Source organism: Triticum urartu, chromosome 5 (assembly GCF_003073215.2).
Source record: "Triticum urartu cultivar G1812 chromosome 5, Tu2.1, whole genome shotgun sequence".
Classification (NCBI taxonomy): domain Eukaryota; kingdom Viridiplantae; phylum Streptophyta; class Magnoliopsida; order Poales; family Poaceae; genus Triticum; species Triticum urartu.
This window is the reverse complement of record NC_053026.1, coordinates 552,385,017-552,412,853: the sequence shown is the minus strand read 5'-3', so window position 1 is coordinate 552,412,853 and position 27,837 is coordinate 552,385,017. Positions and strand designations below refer to the sequence as shown.

At 47.3% G+C, this 27,837-nt stretch overlaps 1 protein-coding gene across 1 annotated transcript; it reads left to right on the top strand.

Annotated features, from left to right (window-relative positions):
* The first annotated feature begins 5,885 nt into the window (after positions 1-5,885).
* On the top strand, positions 5,886-9,083 carry LOC125510628. The gene is made up of 5 exons (XM_048675860.1): positions 5,886-6,551; positions 6,636-6,794; positions 6,879-6,977; positions 8,507-8,617; positions 8,724-9,083. The coding sequence occupies exons 1-5, from the start codon at positions 6,027-6,029 to the stop codon at positions 8,907-8,909; spliced, it is 1,080 nt and encodes a 359-aa protein (XP_048531817.1). The 5' UTR covers positions 5,886-6,026; the 3' UTR covers positions 8,910-9,083.
* The last annotated feature ends 18,754 nt before the right edge of the window (positions 9,084-27,837 follow it).

The window sequence follows — 27,837 nt, the reverse complement described above, 5'->3', positions numbered from 1 at the left end:
TCAATTAACCACAAAAGGATATAGAGGGAGATGGACATCGTAATATCCCACTCTATTAATCAAGCTCATGGTACAATCAAGATCGGAATCCATCAAGAACGTGGGAGAGAGAGAGAGAGATCAAACACATAGCTACTGGTACAAACCCTTAGCCCCAAGGATGAACTACTCACTATCACCATGGAGACAACAAGGTTGATGAAGAGGCCTCCATGGATGAGTTCCCCCTCCGCTTGAGTGCCGGAAAAGGCCTCGAGATGAGATCGCTTCGGAATAGAGGCTTGCGGCGGCAAATAAATTGTTTCAGGTCTTGCTCCGAGGTTTTTCAAATATGTGAATTTATAAGCTAAGAATTAGATCAAACGGAGCCACGAGAGCCCCACAAGCTTGGATGGCGCGACCAGGGGGTAGGCCGCACCACTGGGTTTGTGGGCCCCACATCCATCTTCTGGTCCTCTCCCAAAGCTTCTAGGGTTTCTTATTTTCCATAAAAAGTCATCATAAATTTTCATCATGTTTGGACCTTCCTATATATGGATTTTCTCTACAAAACCAAAATATGCAAAAAAAAAGAACTAACACTAAACACTAGATTAATAAATTAGTCTATAAAAATAATATAAAAGCACACTAAAACCATATATAATGATGTAAATATAACATGAATACTTCATAAATTATAGATACGGTGGAGACGTATCATTCAGGTACAATTTCTTCATTAACTCTTGAATATCAATCTTCTATTCTTTTCCCCATCCATGCCCTTGCGCGAGTGTCGAGTCTACCATGACGCCTTGTCGAAAATCTGATGTAGATTAACCTAAACCATATGTCACACTGATCCCTATCAAGGCCGGGTAGACGGGCTAGCCATCCCCTTAGTCAGCCCGAGCATGTAAAGGGGAGAAGGGGAGTCGAGCGGTGGCAGATCGGTCAAGCAAATTCTCCGATGAAGAAATTGCTCGAGAAGACGCAAAACCCTTATTTCTTACATGTCCGGGTATCCCATATTGCTAGCTAAGGGTGCCTTGGTCTTCCACACCTGAAGCGGCGATTACCGCGACACACCAAGGGCGTGTTTGTTTCCCCAGGGTTTGGCCCAACAGAGCCTACACGGAGGGAATGATGCAGGCTTTGGGCCAAGTTCTGCATCCTGTTTGTTTGCCTACATAACCGAGAGAGTATTTTGTAAATTTTGACCAAACCTCGTCTAACGCCGCCTGGTGAGCTGTTATGCCACCTCATCAAAAGGCAGCAGCCGCACCCACTTGTCAGAAACGTCATCAAAACGCTCTAATCGGCCAGTCAGTGATTTACACAAAAGGTTTACCATAGATTAGGTGTTTTATTTTATCATAACAACTTTATTCATCAAATAATAGCAAGGTGTTTACATAGTGATGAAGAATGAATTCGGGGACATTGGATTCCCAAGATTCAGACTCATTAATGCTAAAATAGTGTTTTGCCAAGCAATCTGCTACCATATTTGCTTCTCTGCTGAAGTGGACAAAACGATGCTAGCAAACTCCATGGCCATGAGAGAACACTCTGCAATGATTGGAACATCAGTTCCCATATAAGCATTTCGATCAGAGATGGCCTCTAATGCCACCATACTGTCAGACTCGATGTTGAGTTTAGTGCACCCCAATTTTTCAGCTAGGATCAAACCACTTGGGATAGCCTACTTCTGCTGAATCAGCACTAGAAACATGGGGTAGCACATGGGTCTCTGCTGCCAGAAAATTACCTCGATCATCTCGAGCTATCTCCCTGCGGGCTCCTGTCATATTTTCCACATGAAATGATGCATCAACATTGACTTTAACAGCACCCTCGCTTGGCTTCTTCTAGCTACGATGGATCTTGCGTATAGGCTGGTTTGGAGCATAAGCTCGGACAAAGAATGTAGCTAGAACCCGTATAGACATAAAATAAAATTGTAGAACTGTATTTCCTCATAACCTAGCCTTTAATGAGGTGATTTTCTGCATTTAACTCTTATTAACTAGTATATCGCTCACGGGATCTTTTGCGGAAAAAGGACCCTCATAAGTGCCACACGTGTAACACGAACACATGTCAACTCCGAACAATTTTGATGGCAATTTTAGTGGCGCAGGGATGGCAACTTTAGTTGTTAATCATGACAACTTTCTTTTCTGATGACAAGTTTAATTTTTTAGATGATAACTTTAGTTATAAAAAAGTCAGGTCTGGAGTGATTCATGCCACACATGTGCCGCTTAGGGCATGTATAATGGAGGCAACACTTGGTGCTGCCTCAGTACATCCACGACAGCAAATAAAAATGAGACCATAGTCTATGACTCTAGCTCAGTGGTTGGGCATGCGGTTGTGCAGCCTAATGACCCGAGTTCAATTCCTATAATTGACAGGTGATGCACAGGGGTTTTCCCCCATTTATTGAGGATCAAGTTTGGTGTGTGGTGGAACCACTCATCAAAAAATATCTTGATACTCATTTAAAAAAATTCGAGGACCATGTTTATCTTGGTACTCATACTAAAAATGGTCGTATGCATCCCTAGTTGGTGCAGAGGCCGGGGAAGTGAAATTCTCCCCCATAAAAAAGCCCCCATTTTTAAAGGACTTCTCCGTGTCGCCCCTGCGCGGCGACTGGGGGGAACCCTAGCGCCGCCGCGTCCTTGTCCCTCCCCCGACCTCTCCTCCTCGCCGCCGTCGGGCAAAGCCCGGTCGGCGGCGGCGGCGGCGGGATCTCTTCTCCCATGACTCGCTGGATCTGGCGCGGGCGGATCGCGGCGCACTGGAGGCGGGGCGCGCCGGCGCGGGATTGGGGGCGACGGCAGGGCTCACGCTCGCGGTTTCCCCTGGTGTGTGTGGGAGTTCGCTCGGGGCACGTGGCGGCGGCCCTCGGCAAGTGGTGGCGGGCGCTGGCCTCTCGGTGGCGCTCCGGCGTGTGCATGCGGCGGTGGTCCCTGTGCGCGGTCGGCGGCTCCGTCTCTGATCCGGACGGCGCGGGGATGGCGGCGGCCTGACGTGGCCGGCGATCTGGATGCAGTGGTGCCGGCGGCTCACTGAGCTGCTGGTGTTCTAGGGTTCTACCTGGTGGTGCTGGTGGTGACGGCGGCCCGTGCATGAGAATTGGATCCCTTCGAACTGATCTGGGTGAAAACTTGCCTTCGGCGTCTTTTAAGGCCGGCGGTGGCGGCGCTATCTGCGCCGTTCCCTTCTTGAAGGCATCACCGTGGAGAAGTTCAAGGCCACTCTTTGCTATCTTCGGGGGAAACCCTAAATCGGATGATCGGATGACGGCGGCGCTCTGGTGTCGTTCCTTCCTTGGGGGCATCATTGGAGGTACACACGTGATCGAGGGATTAGAGGACGGATTCTTTGGTGGAGCGGTGATTCATCCGACACACTGATGGCGTCGGATCTTGACGGCGTGGCGTGGTGCAGATTCGGAGTTCGCTGTGGGAGGATGGACTCGCGCAGGAGGATGACGTTGTCGGGCGTCGTGGTGGCGTCGATGGCAGAGAGACCTTGCACGGGACATGCAACAGTACAGTTCTGAAGATGGATTGGTGGCAGGTGGTTGCGGCGGCCTCATACCCGGCAGGCATCCTGATTGGGACCTCAGGTCTTAAATGTTTAGGTTTGGCTGCGATGTCTGTTTGGTATTAAGCCCAGACTATCTGCGCCTCTTCATCAATTGGATAGGTGTAACAACAGTTATTGTTTAGACGGTGACTTTAGTCCTGCTGTTGTTTGACTTTGTAAAGTCTAGTGATAATAATTAATAAAGTGGTCATATGCATCGCCTAGATGCAGAGACAGGAGGTCATCTTTTTTTAAAAGAAAAAGTCTATGACTCTAGCCACTCAACGCGAGCCACCGTCTATAGGACTAGTGACGCATACAAAGGAGGAATGAGTGCTCGTCCTTTTCTCGAACCAGGAGAGCATGAGCACAGCAACCGGGCGCCATTTCTCTTGCTTTTTCCTCTTTATCTTCCTTTTGGCAGCGAGGAGACGAGTTCCTCTCTCTGCAGGAGTCCGCTTTCATCTGCAAGCAGCAGTTTGATATGAGCTGGACTGTTGAATCCAACGAGAAGACCTGGAGCACCTGTCCAATGTGACCCGTTGGCTATGCCCTTATCATTTGGGAAAACGTCACTTGTCTCAAAAAGAAAAGGGAATGATAAGCGCGGCGCGCCGGTCCAAACTTTGGGCCGGTAGCACCCAGCCATACGATGCGAGCTGCGGGGTCGTTAGATTCCGCCCGACGCCCAGCTCATCTCGCGCCTTTGCCCTTTCTTCTGCTCGTACCCGTTGACCAAATCTACAGATGGTCCCCTGCCGCGACGCCGCTCCTCGCCGGAGGCAGCGCCGCTCCTCCTCGACCAGATTAATCGCTGCAACGCCGGCCCCAGCACCAAAAAGAACTCGTCTCTTGCTCGCCGGCCACCCGTGCCACCTGCACCCATACCTCGGCCGCCACATGACATTGACGCCTGCAGCTCGTCCGTCGGCCGGTTCCAGCTCTAGTCACCATGGTTGTAACATCCCTGAGGCACCGTCGGCGCCTCCGCTCATCACCGTCGTTCAGGTCGAACCACCTTGTCCTCGGCAAAAACACAAACTTCATTAGTTTGCGAGTAGTAGCAAAATCACATGATGGTTGCAGCAAAAAAATCATCGAATCCAGCAAAAAGAACCACCATCACGTCAACCACTGCAAAAATTCTTGTGTATCTTCCCAGCAAAAATTCTTATGGGTTCCAGCATTTTTTTTGCCGGTTCCAGCAAAACACATCTCGACGCCGTCCCGTTGCATCACCGAGCAATAGAGGTTGCAACCTTTTCTCCGTTCGCTTCCAGCAAAAAAACTATATGGTAGTAACACCGTACATCGACGTCTTCACCCCGGCAGCTGCTGGTTGCAGCAAAAAAAAAGATGGTTCCAGCATCTCCAGGATCCGGTTCCAGCAAAAAAACTATTGGGTAGTAGCACCGTACCTCGCCTTCTTCACCCCATGACGGTTGCTGATTGCAGCAAAAATGGACGATGGTTCCAGCTCCAGAGAACACCGCTTCCAGCATATTGTGTGGCCGGTTGCAGCTTTCCGGTCAGTGAGGTCCTCGCCTTGCCGGTTGAAGCTCATCGCTTGAACGGCTCCAGCACCACCACCGTCGTCCGGGATGCGGCTCTCACGGAAGGAAATCGGAAGCTAGCCATGGTGACTAGCGCGTTCGGCTGCGGCGACCATGGAGAGGAGCGCTCGAAGCCAGCCATGACATTCGCTTGCAGCTGCCGCAAGGTTCCTTGCAGCGGCCAGGGCGCGTCGCGCGCCAGCTTTTTGTGCCCCTCCTCATCTTATTTTGTTGCAGGGAAGAAGGGGATGGGCGGCGAAGGAGATGGAAGAGAGAGAAGAAACATGGCGCTGGGAGGGGTGTGGCTGAAGGTAGGGGATGAAGTGCGAGGGGAAAAGATAAGGCAGGAAGGAGCGGTCTGACTGGGTCCACCAAATACACGTGTCTCGCGCAGGGGGCTAATTGCGTGGGCGCACGGCGGAAAATTCGTACAGTGCGCCGTTCTCCAACGATTCCCAAAAGAAAATTGGGGAAAAAAATCACTTGTGTGATCAAACCCCGCAAAACGCCATGGCGGAACGAAATACGCCCGGCTATGGACCCCGTCCGAAACCTCAACTTTGGATCCCTCCTCCTCCCCGAACGTGGCAGCCCAGACCCGACCCGACCCTCCCTGCCCTGCCCGGAGTGCAGCAAAAGGCGCCGACACTGCCATGCCACAGTAGGCACCAAAAAAGAGAGCCCGAAACGCAACACGACGCCATCATTTGCTGCTCCATTCGAATTTCGAACGCCGCCGGCCGCTCCGCTCCACCCCCCAATCCCTCCACGCGAAAAGCCACGCCGCGCACCAAAGCGGCGTCACGACACCACACTCCACTCTAGCCACAGGCCACAGCCAAGCGGCGGCAGCTCCGGCAGCGCGGCTAGCAGGAGGAGAGAGAGATGAGGAAGGCGGCCGCGGCCTCGCGCTACGCCTCCTACGACGACTCCCCGTCGCCCTCCCCGTCCCCGCGCCGCGCCGGGCCCGCCGCCGCCGCATCGGGGACGCCGGGGCAGCAGCACGGGAGCCGCGCGCTGGTCGCCGTCAGATCCGGCCGCGGCGACCTGCGCTGCCAGGCGCCGCAGCCCCAGCCGCACGGCAACCTGGGCTCCGTGCTCCGGCGGCTCATCTCCATGGACAAGAAGCCCAGCGCCAAGAACCTGCTCCCCGTCCCTCCCGCCGCCGCCGCCGCCCCCGCGAAGAACGGCAGCGGGGCCAAGCTGCCCGGTCTGTCGCGGAAGCTGTTCCAGAAGGCGCCGCCGGAGGCCAAGAAGAAGGCCCTCACCGAGGTCAAGAACAGCGGCAACGCCAACACGCGGACGCTCGCCATGGTGCTCCGCAGCGAGCGGGAGCTCCTGTCGCAGAACAAGGAGCAGGAGGACGAGATCGCCGCGCTCCGCCTCCAGCTCCAGCAGAAGGACAGGGAGGTGCGCCGCTGCTAGTGAACACACATCCCTTCCTCCTCCTGTGTTATCAATTGCTGATGGAGTAATCGTGGTAATGGTGAGTAGGTAGAGCGGCTCAAGGATCTGTGCCTGCGCCAGCGGGAGGAGATCAGCACGCTCAAGGACGCCGTCCTGTTCCCGGACACTGAGCCGGACCGCCACGTCCGGGATGAGATTTCGGCTCTCACCGGGCAGATCCAATGCCTCGCCGATGAGCTCGCCCAGGCATGTTCTTACGATTTCTGATGCATTCCTAATCCTAGTGCAATCTTTCAGTACCAATCTAATGTTCGGTTGCTATTGTTTCAGGTGAAGGCCGAGAAGAACACCTCAAGATCATGTTTTGATGATGAATATTGCTCCTCCCCAAGCACGCCCGTGCTTAACGAGGAGACCGCCTTCTCTCTGGTATGATCGTTTGCTGCACAGTTCTTTTGTTAAGATTGAACGTGTATATGCCAGTTTTGTTTTGCAGATGCTTCAACAATTTTATTTGTCACTATTAGATGGTGTACATATTATTCCGCAAATTGCTTTTGGTTGTTTTCTTGAATTCAGACTTGTGTGACTACGTTTGCAACACACATATCTTTCGGAACCTGCTAATCCATGTGCTATGGTTCAAAAATAATATCCCCTTCGATCCATATTAATTGTCGCTGATATCCATATTAATTATTGCTGATTTAGGAGTAATAATCCAGAGGCCAACCATGCCAATGCCAGAATTTGATGTCTTCATAACTGCAAATGGTTAACAAACGGTCACCCCACCGGCCACTGGCAAACGGCCTTCTACAAGATTTTACTATTTAAGAATCAGAGAAAAGTATACATATTTATACATGAAAAAGAGCACACAGGACGATCCAGGTCAATCTTTGCTACGCAAATTGTCCATGGAAACAGTGAAAGGAGAAGATTTGACCGAATTATGCTCTGATAAAAGATTCATACTACTAATGTACTGTGCCATGTTACAATTGGTAGAGGGGATCATATACTCCCTCTGTTTGTTTTTAGTCTGCATATAAGATTTGGTCAAAGTCAAACTTTGTAAAGTTTGACCAACTTTGTTGGAAAAAATATCAACATTTGCAATACTAAAGCTATATGGTATGAAAACTAATTTCATGATGCATCTAACAATATTGATTTCATATTGTGAATCTTGATATTTTTTTCTATAAACTTAGTCAAAGTTGATAAAGTTTGACTTTGACCAAATCTTATATGCAGACTAAAAATAAACGAAGGGAGTATTTATTACTATTAAATGGCCCTAGCAAATGTTTAACAGCCATTAAGCTATACAAATGGAAAATATATCTGCAAAGGCTTTTTTTAGAACCATGCTTTTAATATTTGGAATGCGCTTCTAGAACGTTTTGGTTTGCATGTTTCTTATGTCCTTTTTGGAGGAATGCCCATTATTATCAATATTCTCATGGACTTTGATGACTTAATCAAAAGTACACCTCACACCTTAATTCAGATACAGCAGGAGTAACTTTAGTCTACTGTCTCATGCTTTGTCCTGCTTTCTTTTTTTAAATACGGGCACACCACATTGTTAACAACTTCCAATTGTTCTTAACTTGTTTTGATGTTAAGTTGTTAGATTTATCTCATATTCAGTTCATACTCTTTATTTTTTTCCAAGTGATATTTGAGAACACTTTCTGCGCCGCCAAATTTGCAAGGACAATCCCTTACCTATGTTTCATGGTTATAATTTGTTTAGTCTGTTCCAGACTCCAAGTTCCAACTCTTCTCAAGAGCTTTATCATTCTTGCCGTTTGCAAACTATCTGTTGCAACAAGAGCATAAAAATACCCCCTACACAAATGAATCCTACATTGCATGACTGATGGCCACCTATCTGTGTGACTTGAATGACTGATCGTGTCCATTTTTCCTATGTGCTGTCATCGCAGGAGTGCAGCATCGGCGAAGCGGAGACGCCACCAAACTATGGTAGCCCTGACGAAATGTTCGTCAAAGATCTCAACCCCTGCCTAACACCTTTCTCCAAGAGCAGATCCGAGGTATCACCGCCTACTGCCAGCACAATTTTCATCCATTTTCGCCCTTATTTCATCCTCGAGCAGCCAAAAAGCATTTCTCTCATCTCGACCCTGAACTTCTTGCCAGGAGTATGAGGAATCCTTGAGCTCTCACCGCAGCAAGGCAAGGCCGGACCCCCACCTCTCCAGCTCGCGCCGCAGGCCGATGTCGAAGAGCTCCGACCACCATCACAAGCCCACCTCGGGCACGGGGAGCAGCAAGCGGCGAGCGCACCGGTCCGACCAGGACAAGTCCTGCCAGAACCTGTTTTAGACCGTGAGTGAGCTCGGGCGTTGGAGTTGTTGTGTAATAATGATGTGCTATGCTATGCTATGTGTGCGTGTGGTTGCGAGCTTGGTTGTGCTTTGGTTCTTGATGGTTGATGCCTGCCAGATGTATGAACTCTGATGGTTTGATATGTTTTTTCCTGGAGAGATTCAGCCGTAATGTTTCGCTCGTGATTTCTGAATTGTGACAGGGATGTTATTTTTTCAATCTTTAAGGAGTACATCTTGTATTTTGGCTCAAACTTTGATCATAGTTTGACTCCGTTCCAAAATATAAGGTGTAAATTTTTTCATGAAAGCCAAACGCACAAACAACTGATGCTGTGCGGCCCCTCTTTTTTCTTTCTCTTTTTTTGTTCTGATTCGAATTTGAGGTGCTCTCCCTCAGCCAGCCTCCGGCTGTGGAGATGTTCTGTATGATACCCTGGGACCTTGTCCTTTCCCTCTACTTAATAGTAATAATGTACGTGCAATGCACGTTTATATTAGATAGGATATTAGTTGCACGTTATATTAGGTAAAGATATATCTGTTGCACGTTGGTATTTGGTAAAATATCAATTACTTTTTTCACGGAAATGGTACGATATCAATTACACGACAGATTTCATGGAATAGCATGGAATCAAAACTTGTTTATAACCAATGGTGTTGGAAATATGAGCAAGTTACTACGAGATTTAATCCAAATAATTATAAGATAAATCATGACTACAGTAGCAGAGATTAAACTAATCATGCAAACTAGCATAGCAGATGAACAGATCACATCTAGGACACATACTAGAAACATGAATTCTACCACGATCTCGAACGGGAAGGATAGAATCACATACGGTGCAGCGGGAGCAGCACCGCCGGCGTTGACGTTGTCGCCCATGTCGTCGAGGATGAGGTTGCCGAGGTCGGGAAAGAAGTCGTCGTTCGCGAAGTCGTTGCTGCCAGCAGTCGCGCGAGTGCGCTCCCCAAAAACCTGGTCGCCCCTCTCCCGTACAGGATCACGAGAGGCGGGGTTCCGGAGGCCTGCTGTACCTTCTCCCGGTGCACGCCGAAAGGAGGGATGGAGAAGACTTGCTTGGCGGCACAATGATCTGGAACGGTGGTGAGAAACCATACGAAGCGGCGGCGGCTAGGGTAGACGTAGAATCGGAAACGGTTCAGTAATTAACGCGTCCGTTAATTATTAATTAATGACTCATTAATTTTTCCTGAGCAGCAAAAATATAGACAATGTGCATAGCTCTGTCCTCGGCTCGGCTCAATCCCGCAACCCGCGGCGTGTCGTGACGAGGCGTGGCGTGGCGTGACATGGCGAGGCGGGCGAGGAGGAGGAGGAGCGCGCGTGTAGGTCTCCTCTTCTCATGCTCATACAAGTGGTAGAAGAGCTCACCTTATAAAGAGGTGCAACTCTCTCTCTCAACTTTCGGGGTGGGACTAAACTTTAGCCTCACTCACTCCACTCACATATGTGCATGAATGGGCCAAGAGAATTTCAGAATTTTAGTTGGGCTTTGGGCCAAAGGCCTACTAGCAAAATTCCAATAATCCCCCACAAAGTCCCATTGGCACATCTCATCATTTAGTTTCAAAACATTGTTTTTATACCGGTGCTTAGTGGAGACTGTGAAGTTGAACTTCCACTTAGAGATTTATGCTACACTAGATCACAACTTGAATAGTGGACTATGCCTTGAACTACAAGTTTTCTGCGAGACTAATTTCACACAAATTCTTGACCGATACTGGGCTGCCGCAAGGCTTCCCAGTGGGTGGAGCGTATACGTCATACTCCAGGGCCTTTTCATGAATTTATTAGAGAACACCCAATTCTCACAGACTGCGACGTTAACAGTCAAATTCATATAGGTGTGTTCCTCAGAAGATGTTCTGCAGGACAACATCTCTGCTTACCCGAATAAGCCACTTGGAACACATTAAGATAAGTATCAACCTGCCATGCAGATCAGGAGAGTATTGCATCTTCATGGAGTGGGATAGGTAATATAGGGATACTCTCCTCCCAGCTGACCAACAGCTTGTCTCCCACTTCTACTTCACGGGATCTCCGATCACATAGAGTGGGTTACCACTATGGACAACTCATGCGGTGGGTCTCAGACCCATCTCCATCGATGCATTATCTATCACATTACGTGATAGACCCTTTGTGAAGGGATCTGCCAAATTTTTCGACGTTTGAATATAATCCAACGTAATAACTTCAGAGTTCCTCAATTTTCTGACAGATTTCAGTCTCCTCTTCACATGCCTTGAGGACTTCATATTGTCCTTTGAACTGTTTATTTTGACGATCACAGTTTGATTATCACAGTTCATCAGGATAGGGGGTATTGGTTTTTCAACCATAGGTAAGTCCATCAAGAGTTCACGAAGCCACTTTGCTTCAACAGTGGCAGTGTCTAATGTTGTGAGTTCTGCTTCCATAGTTGACCTCGTTAAGATGGTCTGCTTGCAAGACTTCCAGGAAACAGCGCCACCACCAAATGTGAAAACATAACCACTTGTGGCCTTAATCTCATCAGCATCAGATATCCAGTTTGAGTCACTATAACCCTCCAGTACCCTTGGATACCCGGTGTAGTGAATCCCATAGCTCGCGGTGCCTTTCAAATAATGCATAACTCTCTCAAGCGCATGCCAATGATCATCTCCCGGTTTTGGCACAAACCGACTCAGCTTGCTCACAGCAAAAGAGATGTCAGGCTTCGTGGCACTCACCAAATACATAAGTGAGACAATAATCTGAGAATACCTCAGTTGATCTCTAGCAATCCGTCGGTTCTTTCGAAGCAACACACTAGCATCATATGGAGTTGGAGAAGGCGTGCAGTCGCTATACCCAAAACGACTCAAGACCTTTTCCAAACAGTGAGACTGAAGCAGTGTGATCCCACCATTCTCATCTCTCAACAGCTTGATGTTTAAGATAACATCAGTTACTCCTAGATCCTTCATCTCAAAACAGCGAGATAAGAAATCCTTAACCTCCTTGATTAAATCAAGTTTGGTTCCAAAGATCAGTATGTCGTCGACATACAGACAAAGAATAACTCCTTCGCCCCCACCATAGCGATAGTACACGCACTTGTCACCATCGTTTACTACAAAGCCGACAGCAGTTAATGTTCTTTCGAACTTCTCATGCCACTCCTTAGGAGCTTGTTTAAGGCCATATAAAGACTTTAATAACTTGCACACCTTTCCTTCCTGACCAGGTACTACAAAACCATCTGGCTGATCCTTGTAAATTTCCTCCTTCAACTCTCCATTGAGGAAAGCTGTCTTAACGTCCATTTGATGAATGAGAAGACCATGTGAGGCAGCCAGTGATAGTAGCACCCGAATTGTGGTCAGTCTAGCCACGGGTGAGTAAGTGTCAAAGAAGCCTTCACCTTCTTTCTGGGTATAACCCTTGGCCACAAGTCGTGCCTTGTACTTTTCAATCGTACCATCAGGTCTAAGCTTCTTCTTGAACACCCACTTACATCCTACAGGTTTGCACCCATAAGGATGGTCAGTGATCTCCCAGGTACCGTTAGCTAAGATGGAATCCATCTCGCTACGTACAGCTTCCTTCCAGTAGTCAGCATCAGGAGATACATAGGCTTCTGAAATAGTCATGGGTGTGTCATCCACGAGGTACACAATGAAATCATCACCAAAGGACTTTGCAGTCCTCTGTCTCTTACTCCTCACAGGAGTTCCGTTGTCACCCTCAACAGGATTCTCAACGTGTTCCATCGCAATGGTGGGTTCAGGAATTACAGTGAATTCCTCACTAGATGGAGTAGGTATCTCCTGATTTGATGAACTCGACATATCCTTCATAGGAAATATGTCCTCAAAGAAAGTTGCATCATCCGACTCCATAATCGTACCAACATGCATGTCGGATATCTTAGATTTTATTATCAAAAATCTATAGCCGTTGCTATGAAAAGCATAGCCCAGAAGAACACAATCCACGGTTTTTGGTTCAAGCTTGCGCTTCTTGGGAATTGGTATATTGACTTTTGCCAAACAACCCCAAGTACGTAGGTAAGAGAGTTTCGATCTTTTCCTTTCCCATTCCTCAAACGGAGTCATGGTCTTATGCTTTGTGGGAACTCGGTTTAGGACATGACATGCAGTCATTAGCGCCTCCCCCCACCATTCCTTGGAAAGACCTGATGTGTCTAACATGGTGTTAACCATATCAGTTAGAGTTCGGTTCTTTCTTTCGGCTACCCCATTTGACTGAGGTGAGTAGGGAGGCGCCCTCTCATGGATTATACCATGTTCCGCACAAAACAGATCAAATTCATTGGAAAAATACTCTCCACCACGATCGGACCTAAGCCGTTTAATTTTTTGATCAAGTTGGTTCTCTGCCTCAGCTTTATAGTTTTTGAAGAAAGTTAAAGCCTCATCTTTTGATTTCAGGAGATACACATAACAATATCTAGTGGAGTCATCAATCAATTTCATGAAGTATCTCTTTCCACCTTTTGTCAACACGCCATTCATCTCACAAAGATCAGAATGTATAAGCTCTAGTGGCGCCAAGTCTCTTGCCTCTGCCGTCTTATGGGACTTGCGAGGTTGCTTAGCTTGCACACATACTTGGCACTTAGAGCCTTTGACAGTAGAGATTTTCGGAATTAAATTCATATTGGCTAGCCGCGTCATGCAACCAAAGTTAATGTGACAAAGTCGTGAATGCTAAATATCAGACTCATTGTTGTGGCAAACATTATTAATAACTTTAGTGCAAATATCTGATAAAGACAGGCGGAACAAGCCTCCGCTCTCATAACCTTTTCCAAAAAATTGTCCATACTTAGAAATTACAACTTTATTGGATTCGAAAACCAACTTAAAACCATCTCGACATAAACAGGAACCGCTAACGAGATTTTTATTTATGGACGACACATGATGAACGTTCTTCAGACGCACAGTCTTCCCCGAAGTAAACTTCAGATCGACCGTACCAACACCTCGAACGATGGCATGTGACCCGTTCCCCATCAGCACGGGTGAAGTCCCTGTTGCCTAGTAAGAAGAAAACATGGAGGCGTCAGCACAAACATGTACATTGGCACCGGTGTCAATTAACCAATCAGGGGATTGAAATATTGAAAGGATGGTAGGAAAAATACCGTACCCTGATTCCTTCATATCAATATCACCGATGACAACATTAGCGGACTTGCCGCTCTTCTCATGTTCGCGCTCCTCAAAGCGGTTAGGACACTTAGGAGCCCAGTGATTAGGATCACCGCAAACATGGCAAAGTCCCTTCCCCTTCTTACGAGAATTCTTCTTGAAGTTGGTAGAATGTGATGGCTTGTTCTTTGTATCAAACTTGCCTTTGCCCTGAGTTTTGTTCTTATTGTTTTTGAACTTGTTGGGCCGGGAGTTCTTCTTTTGTACCATGTGGGCACTAGAACCTCCCTCAGCAACTCAAGCATGTGTGTCCTTTGCTCTCGCCTTCTCTTCAACATCAAGAGTACCAATGAGATCCGCAACGGAAAACTCCTGTCTCTTGTGTTTCAGGGAAGTAGCAAAATTGTTCCACGAAGGTGGAAGCTTGGCAATGATGCCTCCGGCAACAAATTTGTCCGGCAACACACACTTGAAGTACTCAAATTCTTTTGCGAGCGACTGTATCTCATGAGCCTGCTATACAACAGGGCGCTCATCAGTCATCTTGTATTCATAGAATTGCTCCATGACGTACAACTCGCTGCCGGCGTCCGAGGCACCAAACTTGGCCTCGAGCGCAGCCCACATGTCCTTGCCGTTGTCAAACGACATATACGAATCCACAATGGAGTCATCAAGAACACTCAAAAGAGCGCCTTTAAAGAGGGTATCGATCTTCTCGAAAGCTTCAAGCTGTGCTGGATTAAGATCGCCCTCAGGCTTGCCCTTGGGGGCGTCATAGCAGCCCATGGTCTGAAACCAGTAGACTGCTCTCGTGCGCCACCTCTTATATTGCGCCCCCTTAAAGGCAGGTGAGTTCAGATGCGCAGCAAAACCACTCGGAGTAAATTGCCTATAATCAGGTTTTTGGATTGTTGAAAATATGAGCAAGTTACTACGAGATTTAATCCGAATAATTATAAGATAAATCATGACTACAGTAGCAGAGATTAAACTAACCATGCAAACTAGCATAGCAGATGAACAGATCACATCTAGGCACACACTAGAAACATGAATTCTACCACAATCTCGAACAGGAAGGATAGAATCACATACGTGTTGGGGATCGTAGCAGAAATTTAAAATTTTCTACGCATCACCAAGATCAATCTATGGCGTAATCTAGCAACGAGGGGAAGGAGAGTGCATCTGCATACCCTTGTAGATCGCTAAGCGGAAGCGTTCAAGTGAACGGGGTTGATGGAGTCGTACTCGTCGTGATCCAAATCACCGATGATCCTAGTGCCGAACGGATGGCACCTCCGCGTTCAACACACGTACAGCCCGGTGACGTCTCCTACGCCTTGATCCAGCAAGGGGAGAAGGAGAGGTTGGGTAAGACTCCATCCAGCAGCAGCACGACGGCGTGGTGGTGGTGGAGGAGCGCGGGACTCCAGCAGGGCTTCGCCAAGCACTACGAGAGACGAGGAGGGAGAGGGGTAGGGCTGCGCCAACAGGGGAGGAACTTCATGTGTTGGGCTGCCCCTTTGCCTCCACTATATATAGGGGGAGAGGGAGGGCCGCGCCCCCACCTAGGGTTTCCTCCCTAGGGGTGGCGGCAGCCCTAGATCCCATCTAGGGTGGCGGACACAAGGGGGAGAGGGGGAGGCGCACCCGGGGTGGGCCTTAGGGTCCATCTGCCCTAGGGTTTGCCCTCCTCCCCTCTTGGAGGCGCCTTGGGCCTTGGTGGGAGGCGCCCCAGCCCACCTAGGGGCTGGTCCCTTCCCACTATTGGCCCATGTAGGCCTCCGGGGCTGGTGGCCCCACCTGGTGGACCCCCGGACCCCTCCGGTGGTCCCGGTACACTACCGGTGATGCCCGGAACACTTCCGGTGGCCAAAACCATACTTCCTATATATCAATCTTTACCTCCGGACCATTCCGGAACTCCTCGTGACGTCCTCTCATCCGGGACTCCGAACAACATTCGGTAACCGCGTACATACTTTCCCTATAACCCTAGCGTCATCGAACCTTAAGTGTGTAGACCCTACGGGCTCGGGAGTCATGCAAACATGGCCGAGACAACTCTCCGGTCAATAACCAACAGCGGGATCTGGATACCCATGTTGGCTCCCACATGCTCCACGATGATCTCATCGGATGAACCACGATGTCAAGGATTCAATCAATCCCGTATACAATTCCCTTTGTCCATCGGTACGATACTTGCCCGAGATTCGATCGTTGGTATCCCGATACCTTGTTCAATCTCGTTACCGGCAAGTCTCTTTACTCGTTCCGTAACACATCATCCCGTGATCAACTCCTTGATCACATTGTGCACATTATGATGATGTCCTACCGAGTGGGCCTAGAGATACCTCTCCGTTTACACGGAGTGACAAATCCCAGTCTCGGTTCGTGCCAACCCAACAGACACTTTCAGAGATATCTGTAGTGAACCTTTATAGCCACCCAATTACGTTGTGACGTTTGGTAGACCCAAAGCATTCCTACGGTATCCGGGAGTTGCACAATCTCATGGTCTAAGGAAATGATACTTGACATTAGAAAAGCTTTAGCAAACGAACTACACGATCTTGTGCTAGGCTTAGGATTGGGTCTTGTCCATCACATCATTCTCCTAATGATGTGATCCTGTTATCAACGACATCCAATGTCCATGGTCAGGAAACCGTAACCATCTATTGATCAACGAGCTAGTCAACTAGAGGCTTACTAGGGACATGGTGTTGTCTATGTATCCACACATGTATCTGAGTTTCCTATCAATACAATTCTAGCATGGATAATAAACGATTATCATGAACAATGAAATATAATATAATAATAACTAATTTATTATTGCCTCTAGGGCATACTTCCAACAGTCTCCCACTTGCACTAGAGTCAGTAATCTAGTTCACATCGCCATGTGATTAACACTCACAGGTCACATCGCCATGTGACCAACATCCAAAGAGTTTACTAGAGTCAATAACCTAGTTCACATCACTATGTGATTAACACTCAAATTGTTCTAGGTTTGATCATGTTATGCTTGTGAGAGAGGTTGTAGTCAACGGGTCTTGCCATATTCAGATCCCTATGTATTTCGCAAAACTTTATGTCATATCGTAGATGCTGCTACCACGTTCCACTTGGAGCTATTCCAAATTGTTGCTCCATTATACGTATCCGGTATCTCTACTCAGAGCTATCCGGATAGGTGTTAAGCTTGCATCGACGTAACTCTTTACGTCGAACTCTTTATCACCTCCATAACCGAGAAACATTTCCTTATTCCTCTAAGGATAATTTTGAGCTATCTGGTGATCCATTCCCAGATCACCTTTGTACCCTCTTGCCAGACATGTGGAAAGGCACACATCTGGTGCGGTACTCAGCATGGCATACCGTATAGAGCCTATGACAAAAGCATAGGGGACAACCTTCGTCCTTCCTCTTTCTTCTGCCGTGGTCAAGCTTTGAGTCTTACTCAACTTCACACCTTACAACTCAGGTAAGAACCCCTTCTTTGACTGATCTATTTTGAACTCCTTCAAAAACATGTCAAGGTGTGCGTTCTTTGAAAGTATCATCAGGCGTCTTGATCTATTTCTATAGATCTTGATGCCCAATATGTAAGCAGCTTTATCCAGGTCTTCCTTAAAAAAACACTCTTCAAACAACCGTTTATGCTTTCCAGAAATTCTACATTATTTCGGATCAATAATATGTCATCCACATATACTTATCAGAAATGTTGTAGTGCTCCCACTCACTTTCTTGTAAATACAAGTTTCTAGCAAACATTGTATAAACCTAAAAGCTTTGATCACTCCATCAAAGCATATATTCTGACTCCGAGATGCTTGCTCTAGTCCATAGAAGGATCGCTGGAGCCAGCATACCTTTTAGCATCCTTAGGATCGACAAAACTTTGATTGTATCACATACAACTCTTTCTTATGAAAACTGGTAAGAAAACTCGTTTTGACATCCATCTGTCAGATTTCATAATCGAAAAATACAGCTAATGCTAACATGATTCCGACGGACTTAAGCATCGCTACGGGTGAGAAATTCTCATCGTAGTCAACTCCTTGAACTTGTGAAAAGATTCTTTCCCACAAGTCGAGCTTCATAGACGGTAACATTACCACCCACGTCCGTCTTCTTCTTAAAGATCCATTTATCTCAATGGCTTGCCGATCATCGGGCAAGTCCACCAAAGCCCATACTTTGTTCTGATACATGGATCCTATCTCAGATTTCATGGCTTCTAAGCATTTATCGGAATACGGGCCCACCATCGCTTCTCCATAGCTCGTAGGTTCATTGTTGTCTAACAACATGATATCCAAGACAGGATTACCGTACCACTCAGGAGTAGTACATATCCTTGTCGACCTACGGGGTTCGATAGCAACTTGATCCGAAGCTTCATGATCACTATCATTAACTTCCTATTCAACAGATGTAGGCTCCACAGAAAACATCTTTCTGTGTTGCATCACTCTCTGGTTGAAATAAAGGTTCGACAACCTCATCAAGTTCTATCTTCCTCCCACTCAATTCTTTCGAGAGAAACTCCTTCTCAAGAAAGGACCCGTTCTTAGCGACAAACAATTTGCCCTCGGATCTGAGATAGAAGGTATACCCAACTGTCACCTTTGGGTATCCTATGAAGATGTGTTTGTCCGCTTTGAGTTCGAGCTTCTCCGGCTGAAGCCTTAAGCATCGCAGCCCCAAACATTAAGAAACGACAACTTTGGTTTCTTGCCAAACCAATGTTCATATGACGTCGTCTCAACGGACTTATATGGTGTCCTATCTAAAGTGAATGCAGCTGTCTCTAATGCATAACCTCAAAATAATAGCGGTAGATCGGTAAGAGACATCATAGATCGCACCATATCTCATAAGGTTCGATTACGATGTCCGGACACACCATTACCTTGTGGTGTTCCAGGTGGATTCAACTGTGAAACAATTCCACGATGTCTTAAGTGATTGCCAAACTCATAACTCAGAAAATCCCCTTTTGATCAGATCGTAGGAACATGATCTTCTTTGTTATGATGATTCTTAACTTCACTCTGAAATCGCTTGAACTTTTCAAACGTTTCAGACTTGTGCTTCATTAGGTAAATATACCTATATCTACTCAAATCTTCAGTGAAGATGAGAAAATAGCGATATCCACCGCACGCTTCAATTCTCATTGGATCACACGCATCAGCATGTATGATTTCCAACAAGTCACTTGCCCGTTTCATTGTACCTGATAACGGGGTCTTAGTCATCCTGCCCATGAGGCATGGCTCGCATGTGTCAAGCGATTCAAAATCAAGTGACTCCAAGCATCCATCGACATGGAGTTACTTCATGCATCTTACGCCAATATGACCTAAGCAGCAGTGCCACAAGAAAGTGGAACTATCTACATCTTTTGGCGTGAACATGTGTATTACCACGACCGAGATTCAATGAACCATTCACATAGGGTGCATGACCATGAAAGGTATTATTCATGTAAACAGAATAACTAGTATTCTCTAACTTAAATGAATAGCCGTATTGCAATGAACATGATCTAATCATATTCATGCTCAACGCAGACACCTGATAACATTTATCTAGGTTCAATACTAACCCCGAAGGCAGATGGAGCGTGCGATGGTGATCTCATCAACTTTGGAAACACTTCCAACACACATCGTCACCTCGCCCTCAGCCAGTCTCCGTTTAGTCCGTAGCTTTTGCTTCAAGTCACCAATAATAGTAACTGAACCGGTATCCAATACCCAGGTGCTACCAGGAGTACTAGTGAGGTACACATTAATAACACGTATATACTTTGAAGTTGCCAGCCTTCTTATCTACCATGATCATTTTGCTCCTTTTGATCTCCATCTTCGGGGCTCCATGATCATCATTGTCACCGGCATGACACCATGATCTCCATCATCATGATCTCCATCATCGTGTCTTCTTGAAGTTGTCTCGTCATCTATTACTTCTACTACTATGGCTAACGCTTTAGCAATAAAGTAAAGTAATTACATGACGTTTATGTTGACACGCAGGTCATAAATAAATTAAGACAACTCCTATGGCTCCTGCCGGTTGTCATACTCATCGACATGCAAGTCGTGATTCCTATTACAAGAACATGATCAATCTCATACATCACATATATCATTCATCACATCCTTTTGGCCATATCACATCACAAGGCATATGCTGCAAAAACAAGTTAGACGTCCTCTAATTGCTGTTGCAAGTTTTTACATGGCTGCTATAGGTTTCTAGCAAGAACGTTTCTTACCTACACGAAAACCACAACGTGATATGCCAATTTCTATTTACCCTTCATAAGGACCCTTTTCATCGAATCCGATCCGACTAAAGTGGGAGAGACAGACACCCGCTAGCCACCTTATGCAACTAGTGCATGTCAGTCGGTGGAACCAGTCTCACGTAAGAGTACGTGTAAGGTCGGTCCGGGCCGCTTCATCCCACGATGCCGCCGAATCAAGATAAGACTAGTAACGGCAAGCAAATTGACAAAATCGACGCCCACAACAACTTGTGTTCTACTCGTGCATAGAAACTACGCCTAGACCTAGCTCATGATGCCACTGTTGGGGATCGTAGCAGAAATTTAAAATTTTCTACGCATCACCAAGATCAATCTATGGCGTAATCTAGCAACGAGGGGAAGGAGAGTGCATCTGCATACCCTTGTAGATCGCTAAGCGGAAGCGTCAAGTGAACGGGGTTGATGGAGTCGTACTCGTCGTGATCCAAATCACCGATGATCCTAGTGCCGAACGGATGGCACCTCCGCGTTCAACACACGTACAGCCCGGTGACGTCTCCTACGCCTTGATCCAGCAAGGGGAGAAGGAGAGGTTGGGTAAGACTCCATCCAGCACCAGAACGACGGCGTGGTGGTGGTGGAGGAGCGCGGGACTCCAGCAGGGCTTCGCCAAGCACTATGAGAGACGAGGAGGGAGAGGGGTAGGGCTGCGCCAACAGGGGAGGAACTTCATGTGTTGGGCTGCCCCTTTGCCTCCACTATATATAGGGGGAGAGGGAGGGTCGTGCCCCCACCTAGGGTTTCCTCCCTAGGGGTGGCGGCAGCCCTAGATCCCATCTAGGGTGGTGGACACAAGGGGGAGAGGGGGAGGCGCACCCGGGGTGGGCCTTAGGGCCCATCTGCCCTAGGGTTTGCCCTCCTCCCCTCTTGGAGGCGCCTTGGGCCTTGGTGGGAGGCGCCCCAGCCCATCTAGGGGCTGGTCCCTTCCCACTATTGGCCCATGTAGGCCTCCGGGGCTGGTGGCCCCACCTGGTGGACCCCCGGACCCCTCCGGTGGTCCCGGTACACTACCGGTGATGCCCGGAACACTTCCGGTGGCCAAAACCATACTTCCTATATATTAATCTTTACCTCCGGACCATTCCGGAACTCCTCGTGACGTTCAGGATCTCATACGGGACTCCGAACAACATTCAGTAACCGCGTACATACTTTCCCTATAACCCTAGCGTCATCGAACCTTAAGTGTGTAGACCCTACGGGCTCGGGAGTCATGCAGACATGGCCGAGACAACTCTCCGGTCAATAACCAACAGCGGGATCTGGATACCCATGTTGGCTCCCACATGCTCCACGATGATCTCATCGGATGAACCACGATGTCAAGGATTCAATCAATCCCGTATACAATTCCCTTTGTCCATCAGTACGATACTTGCCCGAGATTCGATCGTCGGTATCCCAATACCTTGTTCAATCTCGTTACCAGCAAGTCTCTTTACTCGTTCCGTAACACATCATCCCGTGATCAACTCCTTGATCACATTGTGCACATTATGATGATGTCCTATCGAGTGGGCCCAGAGATACCTCTCCATTTACACGGAGTGACAAATCCCAGTCTCGGTTCGTGCCAACCCAACAGACACTTTTGGAGATACCTGTAGTGAACCTTTATTGCCACCCAGTTACGTTGTGACGTTTGGTACACCCAAAGCATTCCTACGGTATCCGGGAGTTGCACAATCTCATGGTCTAAGGAAATGATACTTGACATTAGAAAAGCTTTAGCAAACGAACTACACGATCTTGTGCTAGGCTTAGGATTGGGTCTTGTCCATCACATCATTCTCCTAATGATGTGATCCCGTTATCAACGACATCCAATGTCCATGGTCAGGAAACTGTAACCATCTATTGATCAAGGAGCTAGTCAACTAGAGGCTTACTAGGGACATGGTGTTGTCTATGTATCCACACATGTATCTGAGTTTCCTATCAATACAATTCTAGCATGGATAATAAACGATTATCATGAACAATGAAATATAATATAATAATAACTAATTTATTATTTCCTCTAGGGCATATTTCCAACAATACGGTGCAGCGGGAGCAGCACCGCCGGCGTTGACGTTGTCGCCCATGTCGTCGAGGATGAGGTTGCCGAGGTCGGGGAAGAAGTCGTCGTTCGCGAAGTCGTTTCTGCCAGCAGTCGCGCGAGTGCGCTCCCCAAAATCCTGGCCGCCCCTCTCCCGTACAGGATCACGAAAGGCGGGGTTCCGGAGGCCTGCTGTCCCATCTCCCGGTGCATGCTGAAAGGAGGGATGGAGAAGACTTGCTTGGCGGCGCAATGATCTGGAACGGTGGTGAGAAATCATACGAAGCGGCGGCGGCTAGGGTAGACGTCTGCCTGACTATATAGTGCGGGCCGGGTAGGTCATGAGAGTAAACCCCATGTCCGAGTCGTCACGATCCAAAAAAATCAGAAACGGTTCAGTAATTAACGCGTCCATTAATTATCAATTAATGACTCATTAATTTTTCCCGAGCAGTAAAAATATAGACAATGTGCATAGCTCTGTCCTCGGCTTGGCTCAATCCCGCAACCCGCGGCGAGGCGAGGCGAGGCGAGCGAGGAGGAGGAGCGCGCGGGTAGGTCTCCTCTTCTCATGCTCATACAAGTGGTAGAAGAGCTCACCTTATAAAAAGGTGCAACTCTCTCTCAACTTCCGGGGTGGGACTAAACTTTAGCCTCACTCACTCCACTCACATGTATGCATGAATGGGTCAAGAGAATTTCAGAATTTTAATTGGGCTTTGGGCCAAAGGCCTACTAGCAAAATTCCAACAAATGGCTGTGGTGGGTAATTAGAGCGTTAAACATGTTTGGTGCTCAACATTGAAGTGATTTGGACCGTTAGATAACATGATTTGACGACCGAGATGCTTTGGATCTGCCTCTTTGGGTCTTTTTATATTGGTATAGATATAGATGAATTGGCAGAACGCTTGCCGTTGCCTGTAAAAGAAGTGTATGTTTGACCAGGATTTTAGAATACAATATCAACATCCTCAATGCAAACTAAAGAAAATATGAAAAAAAAATCAAGACGGATCTAAAGATACAAATTTGGTGTTATAGATATTAATACTTTTTTCTAAAACTTGGTCAAACATGCATAAGTTTGACTTTTGAAAAACTAACACACCTTATATTTTGAAACGAATAGAGTATAAGTTATATGCCACAAAAATTATACTGCTAGATTTATATTTGAAAGAACTTTTTACCCAAAATATAAGAGGGGACTAATGAACTTAGACAGAAAAAGTAACACGCGCTAACTATTACTCCCTCTATAAAGGAGCGCTTAGATCAAAGTAGTGATCTGTGATGACATTCCTTCAAAAATACTCCCTCTGTAAAGAAATATAAGAGATATGCGCACATGTGTTTCAAACATAGATATACCATACGCATTTGGGAGCGGATCAAGCTTTGGCTCGAGATGGTGGATTTGCGCATGGGAGATTGAGATAACTTTCTTCTCCCCACTGATTGGTGGTTCTCCATGGCCAAGATTGAGATAACTTTCTTCTCCCCACTGATTGGTGGTTCTCCATGGCCAACATCAACTGCCAAAAGGCATCGACATCATAAGAAAAAGGGATTTGCTTCTTTCTTTATGCATATTTCATGAGACATTTAGAATGAGCGCAATGCAAGAGTTTTTAGGAACGTCTCCATTATATAGAGTGTCGGGTTTTTTGCGCGTTACTAGTAGGCGCTAAGAGATTGAGTAAACCATACACTCTATGAGACCCAATGTTTTGTTCCTTTGTAAAACTCTTCTGAACTAATATGACGGGGCAATACTTTTACCTCTGTTTTAGAAAAGCACAATATTTAAGAGCATCTATAGTCGGACTTGACAAATCCGCCCCCTATACGCGTCCGGACACGTCCACGAACAATACCGGGCGGCCTCTCGTATGGGCTGCCGCACATCCACACACCTTAAATTCGGAACCTCAAATCCATGCTTGTCGATTATACAATACAATGTGTCCCAATTCAGTAGTTCAAAACAAAGCAAAACAAATCATAGTTCAACAAATCAAAGCAATCCAGACATGCCAAATCAAATCAATGTCCGTGCGTGACGGATCAGTTACTGATTGGCTGGATCACTCGCCGGACGCCATCCATGCCGCCTGTTTCGGGGCCATCCTTGCATCCTGCTCCGCCTGCATCCTTGCCGCATGCTCCGCCTGCACCTTTGCCGCATGCTCGGTTGCTGCCATAGCCGCCATCGTCGCCTCGCTGTCCCTACGCTTGTTGATCTCTTTTTTCTTCTCCACAAGCCACTTTTTGGCATGGTCATCCAAGAGGCTTTCATCCGCCAGCATGATCTTCGCATCCTTCGTGCCCTGTGCTATTTGCAGCCTCTCCTTCTCAAGCTAAATCTCTCCAAATGTCTTGGCCTTCTCGAGCTCTCATTTGATCGCCGGCTCTTGCTTCTTCAACTCGAACTTTCCTGTCTTAATTTCCAGCTTCTTCTTCGCCCTCTTTTGGTCCAAATCCATCCTCTTCTTTTGTGCATTCAACATGAGCTTGTACCTCTCCTCTTTCTTCTACTCCCTCATCAGAAAAAATGCATGTCCATGTGGAGGACATTTTTGTAGCCGCAGCGTCATGGGAGGCCCTTGCCTTCTCCCACTTGTTTCTCATGACTTGCCGGTTATCCTTTGGCATGGTGGCTCTTATATTCTCCACGACATCATCTTCCTCTTCTTCTACCAACCCAATTGATTGGTGGGAGCTTGAGTCATCATTCCTCTTCTTGCCGGCCTTGAGATTGGCTGCAAGTTGTGTCCACTTTGGCCGGCTATTCAATATGATCCAACAATGGCTAAAGACAAATGGCTTCTTTTTCGTTTCGTATTGGGTTGGTATACAAAAAAATGTATGAGCATGAGAATATAAAAAAAACAAGTATACGCAAATGATGACAAGATGAAGTAACTTACGTGAGTTGCCACTCCCATACCACTTTGAGGACGGCCGATCACTTGTGAGTAGTAGCCGACGTACTTGTTCACTTCTCCTTGAATGATCCCCATCGATGTGTTGGGGAACGTAGCAGAAATTCAAAATTTTCCTACGTGTCACCAAGATCTATCTATGGAGAGACTAGCAACGAGGGGAAGGAGAGTGCATCTACATACCCTTGTAGATCGTTAAGCGGAAGCGTTCAAGAGAACGGGGTTGATGGAGTCGTACTCGTCGTGATTCAAATCACCGATGATCCTAGCGCCGAACGGACGGCACCTCCGCGTTCAACACACGTACGGAACGGAGACGTCTCCCACGCCTTGATCCAGCAAGGAGGAGGGAGAGGTTGATGGAGATCCAGCAGCACGACGGCATGGTGGAAGTAGCGGGATTCCAACAGGGCTTCGCTAAGCGCTGCGGGAGGAGGGAGGTGTGTCACGGGAGGGAGAGGGAGGCGCCAGGCCTTAGGTATAGTTGCTCCTCCTTTTCCCCACTATATATAGGGCCAAGGGAGAGGGGGGAGGCGCAGCCCTTGCCCCTTCCTCCAAGGAAGGGTGCGGCCAAGGGGGGGAGGAGTCCATCCTCCCCAAGGCACCTCGGAGGTGCCTTCCCCTTTTAGGACTCTCCCCTTTTTTCTCTCTCTTGGCGCATGGGCCTCTTGGGGCTGGTGCCCTTGGCCCATATAGGCCAAGGCACACCCCCTACAGCCCATGTGGCCCCCCGGGGCAGGTGGCCCCACCCGGTGGACCCCCGGGACCCTTCCGGTGGTCCCGGTACAATACCGGTGACCCCGAAACTTGTCCCGATGGCCGAAATAGCACTTCCTATATATAATTCTTTACCTCCGGACCATTCCGGAACTCCTCGTGACGTCCGGGATCTCATCCGGGACTCCGAACAACTTTCGGGTTACCGCATACTAATATCTCTATAACCCTAGCGTCACCGAACCTTAAGTGTGTAGACCCTACGGGTTCGGGAGACATGCAGACATGACCGAGATCGACTCTCCGGTCAATAACCAACAGCGGGATCTGGATACCCATGTTGGCTCCCACATGTTCCACGATGATCTCATCGGATGAACCACGATGTCAAGGACTTAATCAATCCCGTATACAATTCCCTTTGTCTAGCGGTATGATACTTGCCCGAGATTCGATCGTCGGTATCCCGATACCTTGTTCAATCTCGTTACCGGCAAGTCTCTTTACTCGTTCCGTAACACATCATCCCGTGATCAACTCCTTGATCACATTGTGCACATTATGATGATGTCCTACCGAGTGGGCCCAGAGATACCTCTCCGTTACACGGAGTGACAAATCCCAGTCTCGATTCGTGCCAACCCAACAGACACTTTCGGAGATACCTGTAGTGCACCTTTATAGTCACCCAGTTACGTTGTGACGTTTGACACCCAAAGCACTCCTACGGTATCCGGGGAGTTGCACAATCTCATGGTCTAAGGAAATGATACTTGACATTAGAAAAGCTTTAGCATACGAACTACACGATCTTTGTGCTAGGCTTAGGATTGGGTCTTGTCCATCACATCATTCTCCTAATGATGTGATCCCGTTATCAACGACATCCAATGTCCATGGTTAGGAAACCGTAACCATCTATTGATCAACGAGCTAGTCAACTAGAGGCTTAACTAGGGACATGGTGTTGTCTATGTATCCACACATGTATCTGAGTTTCCTATCAATACAATTATAGCATGGATAATAAACGATTATCATGAACAAGGAAATATAATAATAATCAATTTATTATTGCCTCTAGGGCATATTTCCAACAGTCTCCCACTTGCACTAGAGTCAATAATCTAGTTCACATCGCCATGTGATTAACAAACACAGGTCACATCGCCATGTGACTAACACCCAAGAGTTTACTAGAGTCAATAATCTAGTTCACATCACTATGTGATTAACACTCAATGAGTTCTGGGTTTGATCATGTTGCTTGTGAGAGAGGTTTTAGTCAACGGGTCTGAACCTTTCAGATCCGTGTGTGCTTTACAAATCTTTATGTCATCTCCTAGATGTAGCCACCACGTTCTATTTGGAGCTATTCCAAATAACTGTTCTACTTGGAGCTATTCTAAATTGTTGCTCCATTATACGTATTCGGTATCTCTACTCAGAGCTATCCGGATAGGTGTTTAAGCTTGCATCGACGTAACTCTTTACGTCGAACTCTTTATCACCTCCATAATCGAGAAAATTCCTTAGTCCACTAGTTACTAAGGATAACTTTGACCGCTGTCCTGTGATCCATTCTTGGATCACACTTGTACCCCTTGACTGACTCATGGCAAGGCACACTTCAGGTGCGGTACACAGCATAGCATACTGTAGAGCC

Excerpts from the sequence above, each read along its gene's own strand:
- LOC125510628 (XM_048675860.1), top strand. The coding sequence starts at position 6,027 with ATGAGGAAGGCGGCCGCGGCCTCGCGCTACGCCTCCTACGACGACTCC. Across the intron at positions 6,552-6,635 it reads TCCAGCAGAAGGACAGGGAG|GTAGAGCGGCTCAAGGATCT; the intron begins GTGCGCCGCTGC and ends AATGGTGAGTAG. Across the intron at positions 6,978-8,506 it reads AGGAGACCGCCTTCTCTCTG|GAGTGCAGCATCGGCGAAGC; the intron begins GTATGATCGTTT and ends CTGTCATCGCAG.